At 45.9% G+C, this 27,000-nt stretch overlaps 1 protein-coding gene across 1 annotated transcript in view; it reads right to left on the bottom strand.

The window, feature by feature from the left end:
* Nucleotides 1-26,121, bottom strand: part of myo10l1 (myosin X, like 1) — a 178,515-nt gene extending 152,394 nt beyond the window's left edge. The window contains exon 1 of the mRNA XM_034195095.1: nt 26,104-26,121. Coding sequence (XP_034050986.1) covers nt 26,104-26,121 — 18 coding nt within the window. The remainder of the gene's footprint in view (nt 1-26,103) is intronic.
* Between the last annotated feature and the right edge of the window lie 879 nt (nt 26,122-27,000).

Here is a 27,000-nt window from a genome sequence, read left to right as displayed (position 1 = left end):
TGCTCGGTTCTCGTATCGCTGAAGAACACTCGACTAATTGCAGAGGGCAGTAAATACTGATTTACAGTCTGTTCAGGTAACAGCATGAGGAGAGCCGGAAGAAAAGGAGAATGAAAGAAAGGATGGCCGAATGAGGCGAGGCAGGACGGTGCGGAAAGTGAGCGGGTGATCTACACCGGTTAATATAATGTGCGACTCTCACAGTCGGTTTGACAAAACGTATCAATCCATCATCAAAGCTGTTCTTTCCACACTCACACCGATCTCTAATCTGGTCCACCTGCAATACCATCTAAACTCACGTTATATACAAAGCGTCTTATCAGACGGATAATTCACAACTCTGCAAAAAAAAAAAAAAAAAAAAAATTCAGTCAACTTCTGAACACAAATCAATTTGCACAACATTATGAAGCTACCTCTAAGTTAAAGCCAATAAAAATGCAAGTTAATGTTTGTTTCCTTGCTTCCTCATTCACTTTAGAAGGGCTTTAGCAGATGGTTTGATTCAGTGAATCAGTTTTTGTTTAGCCATGGCAACAGGCACATTTTCCCATGTATAAAATAAGCAACAACTGGTCCCAGCTGTGGAGAACAGGAAAAAGCCAAATGAGTCTCCCTAAGTAACTACTCATTTGATAAAATTAATTCAAGGGTCCTCCAGCCACCTAGACCAAATACCAACCATCCAGTCACTGCTTCAGTCAGTGCTTACCATACAGGCACAGTACAAATGGAAGCACAAGGCTCAAGACTCGAAGACTCAGACCTTCATTCATTCTCTTGTAAAAGAACTAGCGTCACCAAACAATTCTCTCTCTAGGAACCTCATACGCTTTTTGCAGGTGACTCTTGAGCTCAAAAGCTGAAGACCTATAGACATGAATGTCACTGCAGAGAAGTGAATCTTTCCACCAGTTCAACACTTTTACCACAACTGTTTCACTGAGTTGACTGAGTTCAGGCAGTGGAAGCCTGAGTCTTGTACAAATGGAACCCTAGACAATCTGACGCCTTACGTAGCTTCTTAAGTGCTGCAATCCACTGATTCTGCAAAGATCACAGCATCATCTGCAAAATCAAAGTCAGTAACTCTTTCCTAACCAACAAAGATGCCTAAATTGCTGAACTCCATGATCCCACCCAAAGTCCCGTCCATGCAAGTGCAACCAGAGAACAGAGCAGAAGCCAGAACACATCTGCAGAGATTCTGCCCCAGCTCCACACAGCAATTGTTGTAGTACCTGTGTTCAGGGTGATGTCCAGCAATTTACTGGGGTCCCACAAATTCTCAGGATGTCCCAAAAAGCAAACCAATCAACTGAATCAAATGCTTTTTGAAAATCAACATAGGCTGTAAAAAAGCACTTCCAATATTGAGGCTTGCATTCAGTGAGTACTCACAGGGCCACCATGCAGTCGATGGTTGACTCCTTAGATGTAAAGCCAGACTGTTTTGTTTGCTGAGCAGCAAGTAACTGGGACTTATTCTTATTGAGAATAACCCTTGCAAGTATCTTGTTAAGCACAGAGATCAGTGTGATACCCCTGTAGTTATTGATCACCCTGTTGTGTGGGCCGCTGAAGAGGAGGTACTGCTGGCCCACCACCACCAGATGGCGCCCTGCTTGGAGTGCGGGCTTCAAGCACGAGAGGGCGCCGGAGCCTCTGGGAGTGACAGCTGTCACTCTTCATCAGCACCAGCTGTCACTCAGTCAACTCATCACCATCTCCATAAAGGCCGGACTGCGACTCCACCTCCTCGCCGAGAAATCAGCTACCGTTCAGGTAATTTTCTCTGCTGACTTAAAACATTGAGTAATAATCTGAACTTCTTTGCAGCGGTTTTCCTGTGGTTTCCTTATCTGTGGGATTGGCGTTTGGTGTGACCAGCGACGGCTTCGCTTCACACTCCAACCAGATAAGTGGTTAGACAGGAGCTGCACGAGTGTGTGATTGGAGGTGGAGGTTCTCCCTCCTCATTGTGTACAAACTGTGGGATTACTGAGTGTGCGACCTCACACTCATCAGGACTGTCTCTGTTCTCTGCCAGCAGTACCAGGTCTGACTGCTGAAGACAGCGGCCACCTGGGGCGCAGGGCTTGGCGGCTCCGGTGTTCTTCAGCTCCGTTGGCGGTGGAAGCTGTGTGGGATCCGGCTCTTCTCTCGCCAGGCGTCTTCTATCGTCGAGCCTGCCCACACGTCACCTGGTGTATGATTGACAGTCACCATATTGTTATTGTCTGTACGTCGTTGTGCGATTCACAACATTAAATTGTTACTTTTGGCTTATCCATTGTCCGTTCATTAACGCCCCCTGTTGTGGGTCCGTGTCACGACACTTTCACAACACACCCTTTCATTTCTAGAGAGGGGTATTTCTGTCCCTTCCTTGCTTAGAGCTGTTTTGAGAAGTTTCCTAAATGACTCCAAAACTATAATTTTGTGCCAGTTTTTTTAGGTTAAGCTGGAGATCTCAGAGTATTTTTCTGAATATTTATGAATACAACCTACACCACACAGCAAATTTGGTGGAAATTGGCACAAGCACCTCAGAGAAGTAGAGGAACAAATCCACAAATGTTTCTCAACTCTTAGTATGATGGTTTTATTTGTATTTAATTATATAATATGACTACACAATCTATATTCCACCAACTGCACGAGTACATCATACAGTAGACTAATAACACCTGAGATTTCATGCTTGCCCGGTTGGGCTGCTATCACATTTTCTGCCTGGGCACACGGTCAGCTGGTCACACTTTCTACTGAAATGCTGGATGGATGGATGGATGGATGGATGGATGGATGGATGGATGGATGGATGGATGGATGGATGGATGGATGGATGGATGGATGGATGGATGGATGGATGGATGGATGGATGGATGGATGGATGGATGGATGGATGGATGGATGGATGGATGGACAGACTGAAGAGTGAAAGGCAGAAGAGGAATGGAGGGATAAGTGGATGAGCAACACATAACTCCCGAGAGAAGCGACTGCACGGTGTGTCTGCATGAAGTCATGTTTCTGGATATTCTATGTGTCACATAAGCGGGACTGCAGAACTGGACATGTAGAACTCAATAGGTCTGTCCATTTTCAGGTCTCTCTCGGGATTTCACTGTCTGTGCCATATGATGCTGCAGGGTTGGTCATATAGTGGGCCATGAATCAATATGTTGATCAATAAATTACACCGATGGGAAACAGAGCAGCAGATAATGGCTGCTGTACTGTTGCCCAACAGTGGGCATAGTTAAACTAATCAGCTAAGAGCTCATTTGCGAAGCTAACATTTCTGTGTGTGAACAATTAGTGAACAAATTACCTTCAAGGTAAACTTTGATGACCTCAGATGAAGCCCTACTGGAAAAAAGCTTCAGTTCCTCGACTGGCTGCTTGAGGGTGGCTCCAAAACAAAGCACATTTCCATAGGAGTCCATGTTAAAATGTCCAACTTTAGAGCAGAAATAAACATGTTTACAGCCTGGTACATAAAACAGTTTGGGGCTCTATAGATAGTTTCCTCCTCCATGACAACTGCAACAACTGCATGGGGGGGGGATGCTGTACATTTTTATAACTCCTTAGTTTCAAATGTTTTAAACGTTAAAGTTCTGTAAAATTAGCGATATGGTCACTTTGAGTGACAGTGATTCAGCTGAGTGTCTCTACCTGTTGTAGCGTTCTTAGCTCAGAGGCCGCTGCCTGCAGCTGCTAGCTGTTCTGGAGCGCTGTGTCTGTCATTTGGAGTATTTTATGACAAACATCTGGAATAATCTGGCTTGTTGTGTGATGAAACATACTTAACAGATCTTCTAAGACGTCGCTGCCGCAACAAGTAGCATGCTAACACCGCTAGCACTTTTAGCAGCTATCATTAGAGCCTGATCCGTTAAACCTTGTTTAACGGATCACCTGCATCCCACAATCAAGTTTTATGTCTTTTTTTTTTCAGGACCATGCCCGTATATGGGTGATTCTTAGACTACGGGCACTTATTATGTCCTTTGATCATATTGTATGAAAAACAGTAAAAAGGGGAAATTTCACACTTTTATAGTTATCTTTACAATGAAAGTGTGTTGAGAAATTTGTTCTAGTAGTCTATGATGACTTTTTCACCTTTTTTCAGCATCATTATATGCAAATATTGCCGTTTTGTGCTTGTCCCACACCGAGACTTTTGATCTTCAGTGATAAAAATGAATGGTAAAGAAACGTTTTTTTCTAATGTTTTAAAATATCTCTGAATAAAATATCAGTAACATAATCAAAACATAATTGGGGTATTCAATGTCATACAACTGTTGATTTTTTTTAAAACAAAATGTAGTTGTCCCACACTATTGCCGTAATTTCCACCACAACACTGTAATGTCCCTAAACAGTTTGTATGAAAGATTGTTTGGGTAGTTTCTATGGAGATAAACAGTGACATCAGAGCACATGTATATAGCGCCAAATCACAACAAACAGTTGCCCCAAGGCGCTTTATATTGTAAGGCAATGGTGTGGTGGAAATTACATTTACAAGGCCAATAGTGCCCGTAGTTAAAGAATCACCCATATAGAGAGGGTTCAGGGGGTTCAGATTTTTTTCTGATCTGGATATCAACGTTATGTATTTTCTTTTCATTGATAATAAGCAACAAGCACTAACTGTTACACAGCTATTATCACACACCCTAACCCTAACCCTCAAGTTTCAATTTCCTCTGCCAGAGTAATCCCTTAAGTGATGAAAGGGGAAACTGCTAGATAAACTTTTCCCATGGGGGTTGAGAATTTTGCTCCCTGGTCCCTATCCTCCTCTGATATCAAACAGATTAGTAGGCTTGTAAATACCCATGTAGACACACAATTACACTTGTCTGGTTTGTAAAAACATGTTTGTATGTATAAGATGAGAAATAAAGGGAGCTTCTCCTTCCTGTTACAAATACTGTAAAGGTGCAAATATTAACGTGGGATTTATTATGCGAATTTCGCAAGTTAAACAAGGTCGCCAAATTAAATACCGCTATTTTAATACATAACGTACATATACGTACATATTCATAATGTAAACGTGAATATTAATACCGCTAAATATGAGGTCTGTTAGAAAACTATCCGGCCTTTTTATTTTTTGCAAAAACTACATGGATTTGAATCATGTGTGCTTGCATCAGCCAAGCTTGAACCTTCGTGCGCATGCGTGAGTTTTTTCACGCCTGTCGGTTGCGTCATTCTCAACCGACAGGCAGGTATAAAGTTTGCATTAATGTTATCTTGGGTCTTCCTGGGTGGTTCTTATGGCAACTGATCCAATCCCAAGCAAAGACTATTTGTATATAAAAATGTATTTCCTAAAATTATACATTTTGGGTTTCAAATGAAATTTATGTAGCTTTTTACCCCTCGAAATCCTCAAAAAGCTTCTGAGCTCCCCGCGAGGGCGTTGCCCCTCGACCCCACCACAGGCCCTGTGGGCCACTGGACCCCCGACTCAAGGATTTGAACCCCCCCTTTCACATTCCTATATACAGCCCTGAGGACAACCTGTGCTTACAGAATGTATATACTTTTGTTGTGTTTTATAAGTGTAATAAAGGTTTACAATCAAAAATAGACAAGGAAAAAATAATGCGAAAAATAAATTTCCACACACATTTATTTAAAACACACAGCAAACTATAATAACTGTTTTGACACTTTATAAAGGTAATTTGAGGTCTTGTGTGAAAGACTGAACAACAAAATGTTCAAACAATAAACACAAATGCACATTTTGAACAATATATACAAAATGGTCTATGCGTTTTGTTGTCTATTGATATGGTAAACAGTTCTTTGTGCAGAGAAAGCAACAGAGTTATCCAGTAACATTCACATGCAAACTAGTGGAGCAATCCTGATACTTACACTCTTTGTTTGAGCACGTAAGATTTTCATCAGAGGCTCTCTGTCTGCTCCTGCTTTCACTGATTGCAGTGCGTAATGGCGCAGGGCACACTGAGTATGTACTAATAGTATGTACTCATTGGAGCACCCAGGGGGCTATTCAAACAGGCCAACTACTAACATATTATTCCTGAAAACAATCTTTGGCTTTTCACGTGAGGTAAATCTGCCCTACGATTGGATTTTGGAAAACCATGTGGCGGTGAACCAATTCTGATTGGACACTCACATTGTGTACGTCATCACACAGCTTCTATGAGGAGTACAAAGATGGCCGATGGCTGGCTCGAAAGTCTGCGGAGTTAACGTTTCAGTAAAAAAAAAAGTAAGTTTCTATCTCATATCATTAAAAAGTTATTTATAATTTAGTAAAGCTTGGTCTTAGCCGTCGTATAGGACGGCGTCGGCCCCAGAGGGTTAATGTACGATGACTGAGAAAATAAGCAGCTTGTAACATTTTAATGTCCACAGCAAAGTGAATCATTAGGAGAACCAGCGCACAGTCCCAAAAATATGATTGACTAAACACCTGAACCGAGGTTAGCCTGTTAGCTTAGGTGGTTCAGACTCAACAGGGCCGTGCTCAGGCTTCTCTTCGTCACACACTGAACCCCCCATGCTCCACCGCTTAATGGATTAATTAGGTCATTATACAGCTGCTGCCAACATGGCAACACCAAGACCATGGCCTTCATATTGACTATTCCAGGTCTCTATAGAAAACCTAAAGATGACATCACGCCTACAGTCTATGGTATCACTTTGATGTAATGGAAGAGCACGTCAAGCCAGATAATATTATTTAAATGATTTTGCTTGTGTATTTTTATTTGTTGAAATTTCTTATTCATTAATACTTTTTGTACTATGAATAAATAGTGTGTGCAATAGAATGCAAACTAACTACTGCTGAATTTCATTTGGTTTAATTATTTCTGTACAGTTTGATCATCACCTAATCTTGGCGTGCTACAGCTTTTTTGGGGAACCTGTTGTGTGGGCCGCTGAAGAGGAGGTACTGCTGGCCCACCACCACCAGAGGGCGCCCTGCCTGGAGTGCGGGCTCCAGGCATCGGAGGGCGCTGCTGCCTCACAGGAGCAGCCAGGGTGACAGCTGTCACCCATCACCTGAAACAGCTGAGATTAATCAACAGGGAGGTATATCTGCAGGACGGCATCTCCACCTCATTGCCGAGATATCGCTCTACCAAAGAGGTAACAAACTCAGCCAATTGTGAATCCAGAAGGAATAATACTTTGTTGCTTGTGCTTAGGGTCATCTGAAGACCATATTGGACGTGATTGGATAAGTACACACATTCCAGTCTACAGTGTTGTTTTTGAGTAGAGGTGGAGGTGGTGTTTCCTCCCTCCGTGTTGCTGGGTGCAGCCGCACCCACACCTGACTGTTTCTGTTCCTTGCCAGCAGTACCGGATCCGACGAGCGGAGGCAGTGGCCACCTGGGAGTTCGGGACTTGGCGGCTCCAGTATCCCCGGGGTTCGGTGGCAGAGGAAATCGGGTGGTTCCGGTTCGACTCGGACAGACGTCTCCTATCGTCGAGCCTGCCCACACGACACCATTGGAATTCGGTTACTGCTGTATTTGTAATCTGTTGTGTTTGTTGTGCGTATTCACAACAGTAAAACTTTGTGATTTGACTTTCTCCATTGTCCGTTCATTTGCGCCCCCTGTTGTGGGTCCGTGTACCTACACTTTCCCAACAGAACCTCTATGTTTGTGCTACAAAACATTCAAATTTCAGTTCTTTAGGTCTATTTTTCTGGGTTTTAGAGACACAAAAACCAAGTCAAAGCTAAATTCATTGATGTTTTAGTGCTTTATGGGTTTAGCGTTAGTGGTTACCAAAGATGACTTTTCGATTCGCTGTGCCCAGTTCTGCTGTTATTGAGGAATTGCTTAATTTACACAGCATTTAGACAGACATGACATCACATGGTCATTTATCTTATTTTATAGTTACTGTCAAACACAAACTGTTGGGTCACAGAACGCCCTTGGTATCACATCGCTCTTCTGCTGGCACCCTCAGTAAATGGTATGACATCACCACCTGTGTGAGCAGCATTTAAATCCATATCAGATTAACTGAAGAAGGAGGGAGATAAGCACCTTGGTAGAGAAGGATATTGGAATCAAAACCAGAACAAAAAAACAATGATTTATGAATCCGATTTCAGAGCCAATAAGTAATTCTACAGGAGGTCGGGGTTTGACTGAACTGCCCATTTTAAGCGAGCTGTGAGTTTTTCATCCGTGGGTTTTTGCAGCAGCTACGACTCGTCCAGACCTCTTAAAACGCAGTGACAACACTACACCCGCACTGAGCTTTACAAAGACATTTTTACAAAGACATTTTTATGTTTTTTTTTCCTCCGAGCTGCTCCGTATCTGCGCGAAAAACAGCTGATCCTCCGCGATGCATCAACAACTAACACTATTTTCCACTCAAATGCACCTAAACTCTCTTTCTGAGGACCACATGATGTGAAAACGCAATAAAACTTTCTTACCTGTAAATCTGGTCATGTTTTCTGCATAAATAAATGTTATCCATTCTTTGTGCTCAAATGCCAAAGCAGGGGCGAATCCAGATGGAATGGGGGCGTGGGGCAGGGATGTGCCCCCCCCCCCCCCCCCCCCACAACACCCCTAGATTAAAGGTCCAGTTTTGAAGCCGTTTTTTTACAACTACAAATCTACTTAAAACAATAATAATTTCGACAAGTAAAATGTTTAGCGAGAATTTAAATGTTAGAAAAATGTTAGAAAGAATTTAATAGTTACATTTCTAAACAATGTAGGTTTGAAATTGCAAGTTTTACTGTTACAGTGCTGTCAACAGTTAAATATGAGGTCAAGAAAGAGGTCTTTATTTTACTTTTTATAAAAGAAGTATTTATTTTCATTGAAGTCAAGAAAGGGTGACTATAAAGTGAGTTTTGGCAAAAACAAGTATCATTGTCATGCTGAGATGGCAGGGGGTTGTTGTCGGCAGCTGGGGAATGTAACTAAAAAAGTAACTAGTAATCTAACTTAGTTACTTTTCCAATTGAGTAATCAGTAAAGTAACTAAGTTACTTTTTCAAGGAGTAATCAGTAATCAGTAATTGGATTACTTTTTCAAAGTAACTGTGGCAACACTGCTAGTTACACAGATTTATTGTATCAGCGGGGCAGAAAATGATTTTCCAAACAAAAATACGTGATATTTTAGCTACAGTTTGCCAGAAGACATATGGGAAACTCAAGCCTACGTTCGGCATTTTTTCTTGTATAAAAATCTTTCTCCATTGCACTCCATCACATGCTCTTTGTAAAAGTGTTGAGTTTTAAATACATTGTTATTTAGCTAAATATGAACACTACATTGGATGGCAATAATAACGCACATGGTTAGACCGCAGAAAGAACAGCTGTGGTTCAATTTAGTCCTAGTTTGTCTCCTACAGAAACACTGCATATCATATACTCTTCATGTCAGCTAAGTTCAGCTACATACTCAGTATGTGGACAATTACGGGATAAAATAACATCAGGAAAGTAAAACTATAACTGCCAAATGCCAATGCCAAAACTTTTCTTTGGTACTGCAACTACAGTACTGCTACGTACTCAGTATGCGGGCAATTACAGGATAAAATAACATCAGGAAAGTAAAGCTATAACTGCCAAATGCCAATACCAAAACTTTTCTTTGGTACTGCAACTACAGTACTGCTGCGTACTCAGTATGTGGGCAATTACGGGATAAATAAAGACAGTAAAGTAAAACTGAAATTGCCTAATTGTTATATGGCTGGGGGGGCCTGGCTGCCGGTTTGTTTCTGTTTTTTGGTTTTCCTCCCAGGTGGCGTGCGTTTGGGACTGAGTGGCTGTGTTGCTGAGGCTGTCAGGACCTCACCCTGATCACCTGCGACTTGTCAGGACTCACAGCTGTGGTGCATCTGGATGGATTGGAACATGTTGGCATTTAAGACTGGAGTGCACAGTGTGTATTTGCCAGAGACTCGACCTTGTGACCAGACGGGTGAGATCGTCGTCTTGGGAGCCATCTCATCAGCAGCGGATGCTGAGAACGTCCAGGTTTGATGCACAGTCTGTGAAAGAGGAGGGGGTGAGGTCTCACGCTCGTCAGCACACTTCCTGAGGTACGTTGGATTTTGTGACTAACAGTTATACAGTCAGTAAATGTGGTGTCCCTCACACCTTATTGTATTGAGCTGTATGTTAGTCATGTATCAGCTTTCACTGCGGTGGAGTTTTGTGAACTGGATGTTCCATGCCTGCAGGTTGGGAAGCTGATCAGTAATCAAGCCAGGAAGTGTTTGCTGTTTGTACACCTTTAAGTGTTCTGTGTGTAGAGTGTGGACTCACATAATGGTTCCTTCTTTCACAGACTCGGTTGTTGCGGCCACCTGGGGGGTGTCGGCGGGGTCCTTGGGTCCGAAACAACTTCTGGCTCCGGACCGTTAGCGCTGCTGGGAGCGCACCACGCCAGGCCGCACCTTTTGTTGTTATATTATCACTGTTATGTATTAAATTCAGTTAGCCTTTGTACCGTGCTCTGCTTATTTCATACTGGGTCCTTCAAACGCTGGTCGGTTCTCCGAGCTGCGTCCGACACATAACACTAATGCCAGTGCCAAAATGTTTTTGCGGTACTGCAAATCAGTGATGTTAACTCGAAATACTGCTTCAAAATGTTTCAAGACCTTTGAAACACCTGTCTTTTAAGCATCAAGTCTGCATCAAAAGAAAGACATGGCAATAATGGCCAAAATATACAAAAGACCAAGAAAGTAAAAGTGGAATTCAGCAATAGATAGAACATTTGACCAGGGATAGTGCCAAAGGTTTTCTTCAGTACTGCACAGTAGTGATGGCAAACCCAAATCCAAGTACTGCTATTGAAACATTTTGACACCTTTGAAACACCTGACAACATCTAATTTTAAGATGTCATGGACACAGTTCTGAAAAATTTCAACACTGACAGCAAGTCAAGAACCCGTGCTTTCCAACAGTATGCTATATGTTGCATATATTATGGTAAACTGCGTTCGGTGACTTTTGAAACGAGGGAAAAGTATGAAAAAGAGCGCAAAAGTGACAGAAAAGTACAGAGACAGCAAACATAAATGTAGTAATTTTTGAGGAAAAGGCAGGGTGTTAGTGTCATTTGTGAAGGTGTGTGTGCGTGTTTGTGTGGGTGTGATGGCTCCATCAGCCACAAGCCACTGCCCGGTGCCAACAAGCAGTGGAAACCCAACTTGCCAGCGATCCACAAAGGGGCGGCGTTCTTGCAAGGTTTGCTGGATGTGCAAACTTTGTAAAATTGGCCTCTGTCTCCAGCCAGACAGAAACTGTTACAAACAGTACCACACTGACTGATGTAGTTTAGATCTAATTTTGATTCTTGGTTATAGTTTGACACTTGTTTTATTCATATTGTATAATTTTGCACAAAATGAGTGATCAAATGAGTGATTTATTACACATTTTAATAATACAGATAATAATTGATATATTTATATATAGTTTTGCACTTTGTTTGTTGTTATTCATATTGTTTGGTTCTGCACTTTAAAATTGGTTACTTTTTGCATATTTTCGCCTTGTAAAATGTTTACTTTTGCACTGTTTCTGCACTGTTTCTGAGTTAAAGACACACAAAATTAATTATTTTGATTGTAAACACTTACACCTTCCTGTTAAAAATGTGAAATCCAAACTTCCTTTACATAACAATTTTTCACTAAAAAACTGAAAAAAAAATCAAGTTCGTTTTTGTGTTTTTTCTCATTTTAAATGCTAAAACTTACAAATAATGTGTATAAATAGTTAATCAGGTGTAATATAATTGAAATTCAGGTACTCTTGGAAAAGGGTACCAAAGCACACAAACAGAACATTATTTCTTAATTTTATTGCTATAATAAAAAATTATAACCAATCGTCCATTTATAGGTTCAGTAGGTAAAGGGTTAATTAAATGGGTGCTGGCCTGGGCATGAAAATGACAATTGCATGGTTGGCACAGAGCAATAACGCTTGCGCTGCACAGTGCAGTGTTTTGTGCCTGTTGGGAAAGTGTAGCTACACGGACCCACAACAGGGGGCGCAAATGAACGGACAATGGAGTAGGTCAAATAACAACACTTTACTGTTGTGAATGTGCACAACAAATACAACAGATTGCAATAATAGACAATAGTCAATTCACAAGGTGTCGTGTGGGCAGGCTCGAAGATAGGAGACGCCTGTCCAAAGCAGAACCGGAACCACACGATTTCCTCCGCCACCAGACCCCGGGAATACTGGAGCCGCCAAGTCCCGAACTCCCAGGTGGCCACTGCCTCCGTGTGTCGGATCTGGTACTGCTGGCGAGGAACAAAAAGCAAGTAAATGAGGATGCGTTTGCACCCAGGAATCAGCACGGCAGGAAAGCTACCTCCACCTCTCGTTGGAAAAGCAGTCCAAAAGATAATGCACAAAAGTCACAAAGGATATTGTCAAGCAGACAGCTGAGGTACGTTACCTTCCAGGTAGAACGATATCTCGGCAAAGAGGTGGAGATGACGTCTTGCTGATATACCGATGCTGATCCGATGAGTGGTGACAGCTGTCATAGGTGATGAGTGTCAGCTGTCACCCCGGCTGCTCCTGTGAGGCGGCAGCGCCCTCTGGTGCCTGGAGCCCGCGCTCCAGGCAGGGTGCCCTCTGGTGGTGGTGAGCCAGCAGTACCTCCTCTTCAGCGGCCCACACAACAGGACCCCCCCCTCAACGGGCGCCTCCTGGCGGCGGTAGAAATCGGCCAGGAGGGCCGGGTGCAGGATGAAGCTCCTCTTCACCCAGGAGCGTTCTTCAGGTCCGTACCCCTCCCAGTCCACCAAATACTGGAAGCCCCGGCCCATCCTACGGACATCTAAGAGCCGGCGCACAGTCCAAGCCGGCTCGCCATCGATGATCCGGGCAGGAGGTGGTGCCGGACCCGGAGTACAGAGGGGTGAGGTGTGATGGGGCTTGATCCGGGACACGTGGAAAACGGGATGGATCCGCAGTGAGGCCGGAAGCTGAAGCCTCACTGCGGCTGGACTGAGTACCTTGATGATTTTAAATGGACCGATATACCGGTCCTGCAGTTTCGGGGAGTCCACTTGAAGGGGGATGTCCTTGGTAGACAACCACACTGCCTGCCCTGGCCGGTACGTAGGGGCCGGGGTCCGCCGACGGTCTGCATGGGCCTTCGTCCTCATCCGGGCCTTCAGCAAGGCAGAACGGGCGGCACGCCACACCCGACGGCACTTCCGTAGGTGGGCCTGGACCGAGGGCACACCGACCTCTCCCTCAACCACCGGAAACAAAGGAGGTTGGTACCCCAGACACACCTCGAAAGGGGAGAGGCCGGTGGCTGACGACACCTGGCTGTTATGGGCATACTCGATCCAGGCCAGATGGGTACTCCAGGCCGCCGGGTGCGCGGCTGTCACGCAACGCAGGGCCTGCTCCACCTCCTGATTGGCCCGTTCTGTTTGCCCGTTGGTCTGGGGATGATACCCGGATGAGAGACTAAACGTGGCCCCCAGTTCCCGGCAGAAGCTCCTCCAGACTTGCGAGGAGAACTGGGGACCGCGATCGGAGACGATGTCTGTTGGGATCCCATGCAGCCGGACGACGTGGTGGACCAGGAGGTCCGCTGTCTCCTGGGCCGTCGGGAGCTTCGGGAGGGCCACGAAGTGGGCCGCCTTGGAGAATCGGTCCACTATCGTGAGGATGGTGGTGTTGCCCTGGGACGGCGGGAGACCCGTGACAAAATCCAGGCCAATGTGGGACCAGGGGCGATGAGGCACAGGCAGCGGCTGGAGCAGCCCCGAAGCCCTGCGATGGTCAGCCTTGCCCCTGGCGCAGGTGGTGCAGGCCTGGATATAATCCCGGACATCGGCCTCTAGGGACGCCCACCAGAAGCGCTGCCGGACGACTGCCACGGTTCTTCGCACCCCTGGATGACAGGAGAGCTTAGAGCCGTGACAGAAGTCCAGGACTGCAGCCCTAGCTTCTGGTGGGACGTAGAGTCTGTTCTTCGGCCCAGTTCCGGGATCCGGGCTTCGTGCCAGGGCCTCCCCGGCGGTTCTCTCTACGTCCCAGGTAAGGGTGGCCACGATAGTGGACTCCGGGATGATGGGTTCCGGTGGATCCGACAACTCCGCTTTGACTTCATCTTCATGTACCCGGGACAAGGCATCCGATTTCTGGTTTTTGGTCCCGGGACGGTAGGTGATCCGGAAGTCAAAACAGCTGAAGAACAGTGACCAGCGGGCTTGCCTGGGGTTCAGCCGCTTGGCGGTCCTGATATACTCCAGGTTCCGGTGGTCAGTGAAAACCGTGAATGGCACAGACGTTCCCTCCAACAGATGTCTCCACTCTTCAAGAGCCTCTTTCACCGCAAGGAGTTCCCGATTGCCGACGTCATAGTTCCGTTCGGCCGGGGTCAACCTGCGGGAAAAGTAGGCACACGGGTGAAGGACCTTATCGGTCTTCCCGCTCTGGGAAAGCACAGCTCCTATCCCTGAGTCCGAGGCGTCCACTTCAACCACTAACTGGCGACTAGGATCGGGCTGCACCAGAACGGGTGCAGACGAGAAGTGCCGTTTCAACTCCTTGAACGCGGCATCGCAACGATCCGACCAGGTGAAGGGGACTTTTGGTGAGGTCAGGGCTGTCAGGGGGCTAACTACCTGACTGTAGCCCTTAATAAACCTCCTGTAAAAATTAGCAAAGCCGAGGAACTGTTGCAGCTTCCTACGGCTGGTGGGTTGGGGCCAGTCTCTCACCGCCGCGACCTTGGCCGGATCAGGAGCGACGGAGTTAGGGGAGATGATAAACCCCAGGAAGGACAAAGAAGTGCGGTGAAACTCACACTTCTCGCCCTTCACAAACAGTCGGTTCTCCAACAACCGCTGCAGGACCTGACGTACATGCCGGACATGGGTCTCAGGGTCCGGAGAGAAGATGAGTATATCATCCAGATATACGAAGACGAATCGGTGCAGGAAATCCCGCAAGACATCATTAACCAATGCTTGGAACGTCGCGGGGGCGTTTGTAAGACCGAACGGCATGACCAGGTACTCAAAGTGACCTAACGGGGTGTTAAATGCCGTCTTCCACTCGTCTCCCTTCCGGATCCGAACCAGGTGATACGCATTTCTAAGATCGAGCTTGGTGAACATTTGGGCTCCATGCAGGGGCGTGAACACTGAATCCAACAAGGGCAATGGGTATCGGTTACGAACCGTGATTTCGTTCAGCCCCCTGTAATCAATGCATGGACGTAGTCCGCCATCCTTTTTCCCCACAAAAAAGAAACCTGCACCCATCGGGGAAGTGGAATTCCGGATCAACCCGGCAGCTAAAGAGTCCCGGATGTAGGTCTCCATTGATTCGCGCTCAGGTCGTGAGAGGTTGTACAACCTGCTGGACGGGAACTCAACGCCCAGAACCAAATCAATGGCACAATCGTACGGACGGTGGGGGGGAAGGGTGAGCGCCAGATCCTTACTGAATACATCCACAATGTCATGGTACTCCACCGGCACCGTCCCTAGATTGGGCGGGACTTTGACCTCCTCCTTAGCCTGGGAACCGGGAGGAACCGAGGAACCTAAACATACCCGATGGCAGGTCTCGCTCCACTGAACCACTACCCCGGACGGCCAATCGATCCGGGGATTGTGTTTTAACATCCAGGGGAACCCTAAAATCACACGGGAGGTAGCAGGAGTCACAAAAAACTCAATCTCCTCCGGGTGATTTCCTGACACCACCAGAGTTACTGGTGGTGTCTTATGTGTGATTGGAGGGAGTAGGGAGCCATCTAGTGCCCGCACCTGCACAGGCGAGGTAAGCGCCACCAGAGGGAGCCCTATCTCCCTGGCCCATCTGCTGTCTAACAGATTCCCTTCAGAGCCCGTGTCCACCAGTGCTGGGGCCTTCAGGGTTAAATCCTCATAAAGGATTGTAACTGGGAGTCGAGTGGCAATGTGGGTGTGTCCCACGTGAATGTCTCGGCCCACCCCTAGCCCAGTTTCTAGGGGCGGGCGTTGGTGTTTAACCGCTCGGGGCAGTCTCTTACCTGATGCTCTATCGAGCCACAAACAAAACACGCTCCGCGGGCCAGCCTCCTCTGTCTATCTGGTGCCCTAAATGTGGCCCTGCTTGTGTCCATAGCTTCATCAGCAGGGGGAGCTGTGACCAAACGGAGCGTAGGGGCCGTGGAGCGTGGGGAGGGCGGGGCGCGGTCGGAAGCGGAAGGGAGAGGGACGGCGCGTGCCCGGCCACGCCCTTCGTCTCGTTCCCGACGGCGTTCTTCTAACCGATTGTCTAATCGTATAACGAGATCAATAAGCCCATCTAAATCCAGCGGTTCGTCCTTAGCCACCAGGTGCTCCTTTAGGACCAACGACAGTCCGTTTACAAAGGCGGCGCGGAGGGCAGTGCTATTCCAGCCGGACCTCGCAGCCGCGATGCGGAAGTCGACTGCATAGGCAGCTGCGCTCCGGCGCCCCTGTCTCATTGACAGCAGCACGGCTGAAGCGGTCTCTCCTCTATTTGGGTGATTGAACACTGTTCTGAACTCCCTCACAAACCCATCATATGTCTGAAGGAGCCATGAATTCTGCTCCCAGAGCGCTGTAGCCCAAGCGCGTGCCTCACCACGAAGCAGGTTTATTACATAAGCTATCTTGCTGGCATCAGTCGCGTACATGACAGGACGTTGTGCGAAGACGAGCGAACACTGCATAAGGAAGTCCGCGCACGTCTCCACACAACCTCCGTACGGCTCTGGAGGGCTTATGTATGCTTCCGGGGAAGGTGGGAGGGGTCGTTGAACGACCTGTGGAACGTCACTTGTACGCACAGGGTCGACAGGAGGGAGAGCCGCAGCAGTGCCCTGAGGGCGTGCTTCCACCTGCGCGGCGAGAGCCTCCACCCTGCGGTTAAGGAGGACGTTCTGCTTGGTCATTAAATCCAACCGAGCCGTGAAAGCGGTGAGGATCCCCTGTAACTCACCGATCATTCCTCCTGCGGACGCCTGTGCGCCCTGTTCTTACATTGGCCGTTCAACAGCTGGTTGACGCCCCTCGGGATCCATGACGATGGCCGAGATATCCTGTTGGGAAAGTGTAGGTACACGGACCCACAACAGGGGGCGCAAATGAACGGACAATGGAGTAGGTCAAATAACAACACTTTACTGTTGTGAATGTGCACAACAAATACAACAGATTGCAATAATAGACAATAGTCAATTCACAAGGTGTCGTGTGGGCAGGCTCAAAGATAGGAGATGCCTGTCCAAAGCAGAACCGGAACCACACGATTTCCTCCGCCACCAGACCCCGGGAATACTGGAGCCGCCAAGTCCCGAACTCCCAGGTGGCCACTGCCTCCGTGTGTCGGATCTGGTACTGCTGGCGAGGAACAAAAAGCAAGTAAATGAGGATGCGTTTGCACCCAGGAATCAGCACGGCAGGAAAGCTACCTCCACCTCTCGTTGGAAAAGCAGTCCAAAAGATAATGCACAAAAGTCACAAAGGATATTGTCAAGCAGACAGCTGAGGTACGTTACCTTCCAGGTAGAACGATATCTCGGCAAAGAGGTGGAGATGACGTCTTGCTGATATACCGATGCTGATCCGATGAGTGGTGACAGCTGTCATAGGTGATGAGTGTCAGCTGTCACCCCGGCTGCTCCTGTGAGGCGGCAGCGCCCTCTGGTGCCTGGAGCCTGCACTCCAGACAGGGTGCCCTCTGGTGGTGGTGAGCCAGCAGTACCTCCTCTTCAGCGGCCCACACAACAGTGCCAAGTGGAAGACAGATGGAAGGTAAAAGGCCCTGACAATTTTAGACTAAAATTTTTATTTAACTCTAACATGTGATACCAGTATGATTTAAATTCAGACAAAACACCAGACCCTCAACAATTTACAAATAGGCAACTCCAGAAGGAAAGAAAAGAAAATTACTTTGTTACAAGAAAACAGATCAAATCTAGTATCCCTGAGTGTTCCATGTGCTTTCTCTGATCCACTCCAACATTAACCTGACAAGAGCTTATAACATATTAAAATGTTGCCATAGGTGTCTTGATTCCCTTACTATTGTTCTTCTTGAATGGTCACTGTTATTGAGACCCACCTACTCTTGACAAATTTACCATACAGCAACTAAACTATTTATATTTCTTAATAGTTGATGTAAATAAAGTCTAAGACAAATACAGTGATTTGGAAACGTTCACATATCATCTCACTTGTCATAAGAAAATTGGATTAACTAATTTATGCAATGCTGAAGAGATTTGTTTTCACTGTGGACTTAAAGTCCATCATTTTATAAATTGTTTATACTCAACAAAAATATAAACGCAACACTTTTGGTTTTGCTCCCATTTTGCATGAGATGAACTCAAAGATCTAAAACTTTTTCCACATACACAATATCACCATTTCCCTCAAATATTGTTCACAAACCAGTCTAAATCTGTGATAGTGAGCACTTCTCCTTTGCTGAGATAATCCATCCCACCTCACAGGTGTGCCATATCAAGATGCTGATTAGACACCATGATTAGTGCACAGGTGTGCCTTAGACTGCCCACAATAAAAGGCCACTCTGAAAGGTGCAGTTTTATTTTATTGGGGGGATACCAGTCAGTATCTGGTGTGACCACCATTTGCCTCATGCAGTGCAACACATCTCCTTCGCATAGAGTTGATCAGGTTGTCAATTGTGGCCTGTGGAATGTTGGTCCACTCCTCTTCAATGGCTGTGTGAAGCTGCTGGATATTGGCAGGAACTGGTACACGCTGTCGTATACGCCGGTCCAGAGCATCCCAAACATGCTCAATGGGTGACATGTCCGGTGAGTATGCCAGCCATGCAAGAACTGGGACATTTTCAGCTTCCAAGAATTGTGTACAGATCCTTGCAACATGGGGCCGTGCATTATCCTGCTGCAACATGAGGTGATGTTCTTGGATGTATGGCACAACAATGGGCCTCAGGATCTCGTCATGGTATCTCTGTGCATTCAAAATGCCATCAATAAAATGCACCTGTGTTCTTCATCCATAACAGACGCCTGCCCATACCATAACCCCACCGCCACCATGGGCCACTCGATCCACAACATTGACATCAGAAAACCGCTCACCCACACGACGCCACACACGCTGTCTGCCATCTACCCTGAACAGTGTGAACCGGGATTCATCCGTGAAGAGAACACCTCTCCAACGTGCCAAACGCCAGCGAATGTGAGCATTTGCCGACTCAAATCGGTTACGACGACGAACTGGAGTCAGGTCGAGACCCCGATGAGGACGACGAGCATGCAGATGAGCTTCCCTGAGACGGTTTCTGACAGTTTGTGCAGAAATTCTTTGGTTATGCAAACCGATTGTTTCAGCAGCTGTCCGAGTGGCTGGTCTCAGACGATCTTGGAGGTGAACATGCTGGATGTGGAGGTCCTGGGCTGGTGTGGTTACACGTGGTCTGCAGTTGTGAGGCTGGTTGGATGTACTGCCAAATTCTCTGAAACGCCTTTGGAGACGGCTTATGGTAGAGAAATGAACATTCAATACACAAGCAACCGCTCTGGTTGACATTCCTGCTGTCAGCATGCCAATTGCACACTCCCTCAAATCTTGCGACATCTGTGGCATTGTGCTGTGTGATAAAACTGCACCTTTCAGAGTGGCCTTTTATTGTGGGCAGTCTAAGGCACACCTGTGCACTAATCATGGTGTCTAATCAGCATCTTGATATGGCACACCTGTGAGGTGGGATGGATTATCTCAGCAAAGGAGAAGTGCTCACTATCACAGATTTAGACTGGTTTGTGAACAATATTTGAGGGAAATGGTGATATTGTGTATGTGGAAAAGTTTTAGATCTTTGAGTTCATCTCATACAAAATGGGAGCAAAACCAAAAGTGTTGCGCTTATATTTTTGTTGAGTATATCAATCAATCAATCAATCAATCAATTTTTTTTATATAGCGCCAAATCACAACAAACAGTTGCCCCAAGGCGCTCCACACTGCAAGGCAAGGCCATACAATAATTATGTAAAACCCCAACGGTATAAACGACCCCCTGTGAGCAAGCACTTGGCTACAGCGGGAAGGAAAACTCCCTTTTAACAGGAAGAAACCTCCAGCAGAACCAGGCTCAGGGAGGGGCAGTCTTCTGCTGGGACTGGTTGGGGCTGAGGAAGAGAACCAGGAAAAAGACATGCTGTGGAGGGGAGCAGAGATCGATCACTAATGATTAAATGCAGAGTGGTGCATACAGAGCAAAAAGAAAAAGAAACAGTGCATCATGGGAACCCCCCAGCAGTCTACGTCTATAGCAGCATAACTAAGGGATGGTTCAGGGTCACCTGATCCAGCCCTAACTATAAGCTTTAGCAAAAAGGAAAGTTTTAAGCCTAATCTTAAAAGTAGAGAGGGTGTCTGTCTCCCTGATCTGAATTGGGAGCTGGTTCCACAGGAGAGGAGCCTGAAAGCTGAAGGCTCTGCCTCCCATTCTACTCTTACAAACCCTAGGAACTACAAGTAAGCCTGCAGTCTGAGAGCGAAGCACTCTATTGGGGTGATATGGTACTACGAGGTCCCTAAGATAAGATGGGACCTGATTATTCAAAACCTTATAAGTAAGAAGAAGAATTTTAAATTCTATTCTAGAATTAACAGGAAGCCAATGAAGAGAGGCCAATATGGGTGAGATATGCTCTCTCCTTCCAGTCCCCGTCAGTACTCTAGCTGCAGCATTTTGAATTAACTGAAGGCTTTTTAGGGAACTTTTAGGACAACCTGATAATAATGAATTATATAAGTGAGTGAGTATATGAGTATATAAAGAAGCCTTAATCTTCCCTTTGAATGGCTGTCATTTTAAAATGTGTAAAACTCCAAGATTTTGCAAACCTTTGCATGTGTCACATAGAAGAAGTAATAAGTTGTATATGGGCGCTTAGGACCACTGATGATGATGCTTATTCCTGGATTCTGTTGCATGAAGGGGGTGAGGGTCTACAACTCCCCTGGACAGGATGCCAGTCCATCACAAGTTACTTCCCCAGACAAGGTCTGTACCCATTTAATGCTGAGTGGACTGAGACAATGCAGATTGAGTGTCTAGCACAGGTTGTATGGATGGGACTAGAACCCAGGTCTGCATATTGATAGCCCAACTTCTTATCTCACTACCTGCTCCACCTTTGAACTGTGTCATATGTGTGAAATGATAAATTCACTTTTACAAGCCAAACATTATTACAAATCAAGTTTTGTGTGTGTTCTGCACCTTTGATGATTGCTTTGTATGAATTTCCTGATTCAGTTATTCTATTCATAAATTTTGTAATAGACACTTTCAAAAAATGACCTTTGATATGTGAACACGTACCTACATATTTCTACACAAGGTTGGCATTTGTGTTCTCTCATAAAAGTAAATGTGATTTTTAAAGAACAACTGCTATTGTTCATATTCTAGATGTCATGTTGGAAACAGACTGAAAAAAAAGCCTGGAGAGGTGGAGATATGCTCTGGAGTGAAGGGGAATGAAATCAGTAAGATCAAGATGGAGTATGTGTGAGAATTAGAAGGAGCACCATGGAAAAGTGAGGATACGAGGAGTAGAGGTGATAAAGTAGATGAATTACAATAACAGGGTATAAGCAAGGTGTGTGGAGAAGAGGAGGAGGAGTGGTTTGCCACAGAGGAGTGTCTATCAGAGTGAAAAGGAAGTTTTACAAGTAGTGAGACCGGTGTCACAGACCGAATGGTCCCCCCCTAAAAATTGGTCCACACTGCCTTCACTGCGCATGCATCATTTGGGACCACAGCAGCACGTCTGAGTCTGATTCTCTACACCCAAAGAGATCAAAGGAAATAATGTGATTATTAACAATCAGATGACAAGGTAAAACCTCTTAAATCATTCTAAAGTCAGTTTTAAGCAGAAACGAGGCAGTTTTAAGCAAAAAAACAAGTGATAATCTGTGACATTTTGAATTGACAGAGGCGCAGTGAACGCAGCAGCAGCAGCTACTCTGGCTGCAGTGCTCTGATTGCTTCCTCCTTTTATGATGAAATAATGCTGAATTTATGTGGAAATGGTTGTTGTACAAAAGCTTCAGATACTGTATCTGTCGCTGCGATAGATGATGACTGGACTGAAGTTTTAAGCAGAAACAAGGTGATAATCCGTGAACCATGGCTGATGAACAGAAATAATGCATGCGCAGTGAAGGCAAGGCGGACCAATTTTTAGGGGGGGGCCATTCGGTCGGCAACACAGGGTGTGCTGCATGGCTTAGAAGACAGGAAATAGAGCTCGAGGTAGCAGAGCTGAAACAGATGTGATTTTCTTTTGGAGTGACGAGGATGGACAGGATTGGGAATTAACATATCAGGTGATGGTCAAGCGGTGGGGTTGTGATCAGAGGATCCTAGATTCAAATATCTTTGTGCAAAGTCTTTAATCCCCAAATTGAGGGCTTTACTTGGCAGCACAATGACATCTGTCTGTGTGTGTGTGTGTGTGTGTGTGTGTGTGTGTGTGTGTGTGTGTGTGTGTGTGTGTGTGTGTGTGTGTGTGTGTGTGTGTGTGTGTGTGTGTGTGTGTGTGTGTGTGTGTGTTGGGCGGGGGGAGGTGGTGGGGTGAGACATTGTAAAGTGCTTTGATCATCTGCTTCAGATGGAGAAACATTATAGAGATAGCAAGCCATTTTTCAGCGGGACAAGACGGTTTGGAGACAAAGTAAGAAAAATGACAATGAGATTGGTTGGAGTGACAAAGTACATGGGAAATAAGATGTTGATGGTGCAGCCACAAGTCAGGAGAAGAAGAGGGTGGTCAAAGAGGAGGTTTATGGTGTGATGGAAGAAGACAGTGAGATAGAGACTGATGATGTGCTGTAATGGCCCTTATAATTGGAGCAGCTGAAAGGAGATACGTATATCGGTACTTTACAACAGGGGTGAAAGTGCAGTCAGCCTGATCCCGTCAGATCTCAGAAGCTAAGCAGTTATCAGGCTCGGTGTTGACAACTGGCTGGACACAAATGCAGAACACAAACTCACCGATCTGTAGGCTTAACTCTTTTACTGGGTCCGTTAGCAGGGGTCGGTACAAGGTAAGGCAGTCAGACAAGAGCAGAAGTACAACAATCATCAGGCGAGAGACGTGGTCGAGAAAAACTAGCAGGTGGTCAAAAACACAATGAGGCAAAACGAAGCAAGGCAATGGTACAAGTGAAGGCTGGAAAGAAGGCTCAAGGCACATCGATCTGGCGAAGGACCAGAGCAAAAAGAGAGTCTTAAATACACCCAAGTGATGAGCAGCAAATCAAGGACAGGTGTGAGGGGAGGCGACTAGAACAGGGGTGTGATCAGACAAAGGGAAACGCCCACTACCAAGAGAAAGACAGAGAGAACCCAAGCAGAATGCAACAGGCAAAGAACCAACAACACCCAAAAATAAGACAAAATGTACAATAAAACAGAGCACAAACCCAAAACCTGACAGCAGTGCAGGATCTGGTTAGTACTTGGATGGGAGATCTCTTCGGAACACCAGTGGCTGTGTGTGTTTCTCTGGGTAAAACTGGAGTTGTGTCAGGAAGGGCATCCAACTTGTGCCAAGTACCAATGCAGATGTGGCTGTATCCACTGTGGTGACCCCAAACAAAATGGGAGCAGCCGAATGGACAACAACACAACGGGGGTGAAAGTAAGCCGGAACGCAGCGGTACGCCATACAAGGAAGGAGACATACAGTCCTCTGCAGGGGTACGCCTTGGAAGAGCAACTTTCACCCCTGCACACAACGCAAGCCCTTTCAATTTTCAAGCGCATTTCTCCAAAATAAATGTAAATTTGATGGATACATCAAAATCATCAACAGAATGTGGTGCCCGTGACATGCTGAAGTAGATTTTAGTGCACTGGACAAACATCATCATTTGCAGGACCCGAGAAGTAATCAAAAAGCCCGCACTAGCGTTACTCTGTACCACCAGCAGGTGGCAGACCATTTCCCTTTCTCTGTTAGTTTAAAAAAAAAGAACAGATTGTTGCATTGTGCATTAAATGTGCTTTTAAGAGACTGTTTTTAATTTCATTGTCATGCACAGTATTTTTTTCTGGTGTCATGTACAATGATAAGAATAAATTCTATTCTATTCTATTCTATTCTTTTGTTTAATGATGTTGAAGCTGCTTTGTTGTTGTGATCTTATTTCAAAGCAAAGCGCACAAGCAAAAAAATTATTTGAGTAGCACAGTTCCTGCAAGAATCTAATCTTACTTTCACCCCTGCTTTGCAATGCATAATTGTGCATTTTTAGAAATTCCATCACCGACCACTTCGGATCACTGGCACCTGGCCCCACTAAGGCAAAAACCTCTGGAGCCGCCGCTGACTTTATGCTAAAATGCCTTAACACTGGTCATTCAGATCAGAGGAAAAGCTGTGTATTATCCTGCATTGTGATGGCTCTCTCACCCTTTTCATATCCATCCTCATCTTTGCAGCATCCCCCCTCGTTCCTACAGCTGTACCCACCCGTGGATCCCTGCCCATAAAGCAGTTATCTTAACTGCTTTATGCAGAAGCTTGCCAGCTCTCGTTTGGCCAATTTATCTTTGGTTATCCGGGCCCTGGTGCTCGGCGGTGTTTTATTTATTCAAGATGCTCGCGTGGTTTTGCACTAAAGGCTGCACTGATTCGAGACAGCAGCAGCGCGACACCTGCCTCAATCTGACGAGCCCAAAAACAGCATCTCGCAGATTGCGCGTTCCTGCCTGTCAGCGCGGAGCATCCGGTGAAGATCGCGCTCGATTCGTCACTAATGATGGTTTTAGGCTCATATATTATCACGTCTTACCTCAGTGAAAAACGCCTCCATGCTCTCTGCTCCTCCCAGACGACGCGCGCCGCTGGGCGCAGACACCGGCTCCGCTCTCTCCGTGCGCAAACCTCAGCAATGGAGGGAGCGAGCGTGCGCACGCGTCAAGATGGGGGATAGGTAGCGATGGCTTCCATTCACCGGGTGCTCGACTCCATCCTCCTCAGACACGCCTCAGCAGACACCAGGCCCCGTGCGTAAAAATCCACAGAGCCGTAAAAACGTCCAGTGACCCGGCTGTCCCACGTCCGTTCCGTTTTAATGTGGATGTGAGCGCGTCTGCGTGCGTACTGCGTGGGGTTGAGAGAAAGAGAGGGGGGGGGGAGTCCTGCGTCTGCACCCTCTCTGTTGCTTCAAACTGAAAAAACCTGCAAAACTGGAGAAAACAATGTTCATTTTGTTGTGGAGGAAAAATAAAGTTGCTTTGGTTATTAATAGCAGAGCTCCTGTGCGTCTTTGCGCAGCAGCAATACTGACTTTTTGTTTTCTTTCAGCAACAATTTCTGTCAAAATGCAGAAAAAGAAGATTTAAAGTATAGGAAATTTTTCTTTAAAACGTGCACATAATCTGCAGGTATATAAAAGCACTGATGGCTAACTGCAGATGGGAGTATCATGCAGAAGATATGTTTACCAAATGATACATGGACAATTTCAAATGTGCAGATGATTTTGACCTGGACATTAAAAATACATATAGAAAAACATTATTTCATTATTTCAACAATATTTGTGTCTGTTTTCTGAAACCTCACAGATACAGACGAAACGTTGCAATACCATTTAGATAAAATTTACCTGTGTTAATTCTGTCAAACGACCGGGTCCCCCAAGGTGTCCTGTAGGGGTGTTGTGGGAGTACAGGGTGGTGGGACTTGCATCGCATCAGACCTGTTTCCTGTGAGTGTTGGACTCCGCCAGGGCTGCCCCTTGTCACCAATCTTGTACATGATTTTCATGGACAGGATTTCAAGGTGCAGTCAGAGATTGGAGGGTGTCCAGAGCGCTAACCTCAGGATTACATTTCTGTTTTTGTTGTGGATGATGTGGTTCTATTGGCCTCATCAGGCAAGTGACCTCAGATGTGCACTGGGCAGGTATGAGGCTGAGTGTGAAGTGACTGGGATAAGGATTAGCACCTTCGTATCTGGGACCATGGTCGTTTTTGCGGAAAAGGGTGGATTGTCCCCTCTGGGTCAGGGGACAGTTACTGCCCCAAGTGAAGGAGTTCAAGTATCTTGGGGTTTTGTTCATGAGTGGGCCTAAGATGGTGCGGGAAATCGATAGACGGATTGGGGCTGCATCTGAGATCCCGCAGACGCTGTACTGCACCATCATGGTGAAGAAAGAGCTAAAACCCTGGTGCCCCCAAATAATGAACAGTGACTAATGAGCCACGCAAAATGTTTTTTTTTTTTTTAGTCCAATTATTCAACAGTCGTGGGAGAATAGTGGCTGTTAGAAGCAGAATATTCAGCTAATAAGGCTCATCTCTGAGTGTGGCGCTAATTTCAAGAAGCTCAAAATTTATCAACAACAGCGTGGGGCAGTTTGTGTATGAGGTACGACAAGGACTAACAAGGATTTTAGAGGCATGTTTGTGGTGAGGACGAGGTTGTTAAAAGCACATTATCAGAGCACCTGGCAGCTACGAGGACTGGACAGGCTATTTTGGCTCAGCCCTCTTTTGCACTACAATTCCACCTGCTTTGTGTGCCGGACAAAATATTAAATAATTGTTTTGTAGCAGATTAATCATTTTCTGTCAGAGCTTGGCTGTTGAAAACACCTCTAATCACTTCTGGACTCACAGAGGACTGTTTCATCTGGACCCTTTTTCCCTCTCTTTCATGCACTGAGGTGGAGAACAGCTTAAAAGGTAACTATCTGTCATGTTTTTATTGTAGTAGCTTGGTAAAACAGTTGCATGTTCATTCCTTATAAGCAGCTGTAAAATAATTTTATGATAGATTTAACATCTTGTTATGGATCAGATGAGTTCCGCTGTGCGTGCGCACTGACACAATGACTCGCGC

Source organism: Thalassophryne amazonica, chromosome 19 (assembly GCF_902500255.1).
Source record: "Thalassophryne amazonica chromosome 19, fThaAma1.1, whole genome shotgun sequence".
NCBI lineage: Eukaryota > Metazoa > Chordata > Actinopteri > Batrachoidiformes > Batrachoididae > Thalassophryne > Thalassophryne amazonica.
The sequence above is the reverse complement of the archived record's forward strand: the minus strand, read 5'-3'. Positions and strand labels throughout refer to the sequence as shown.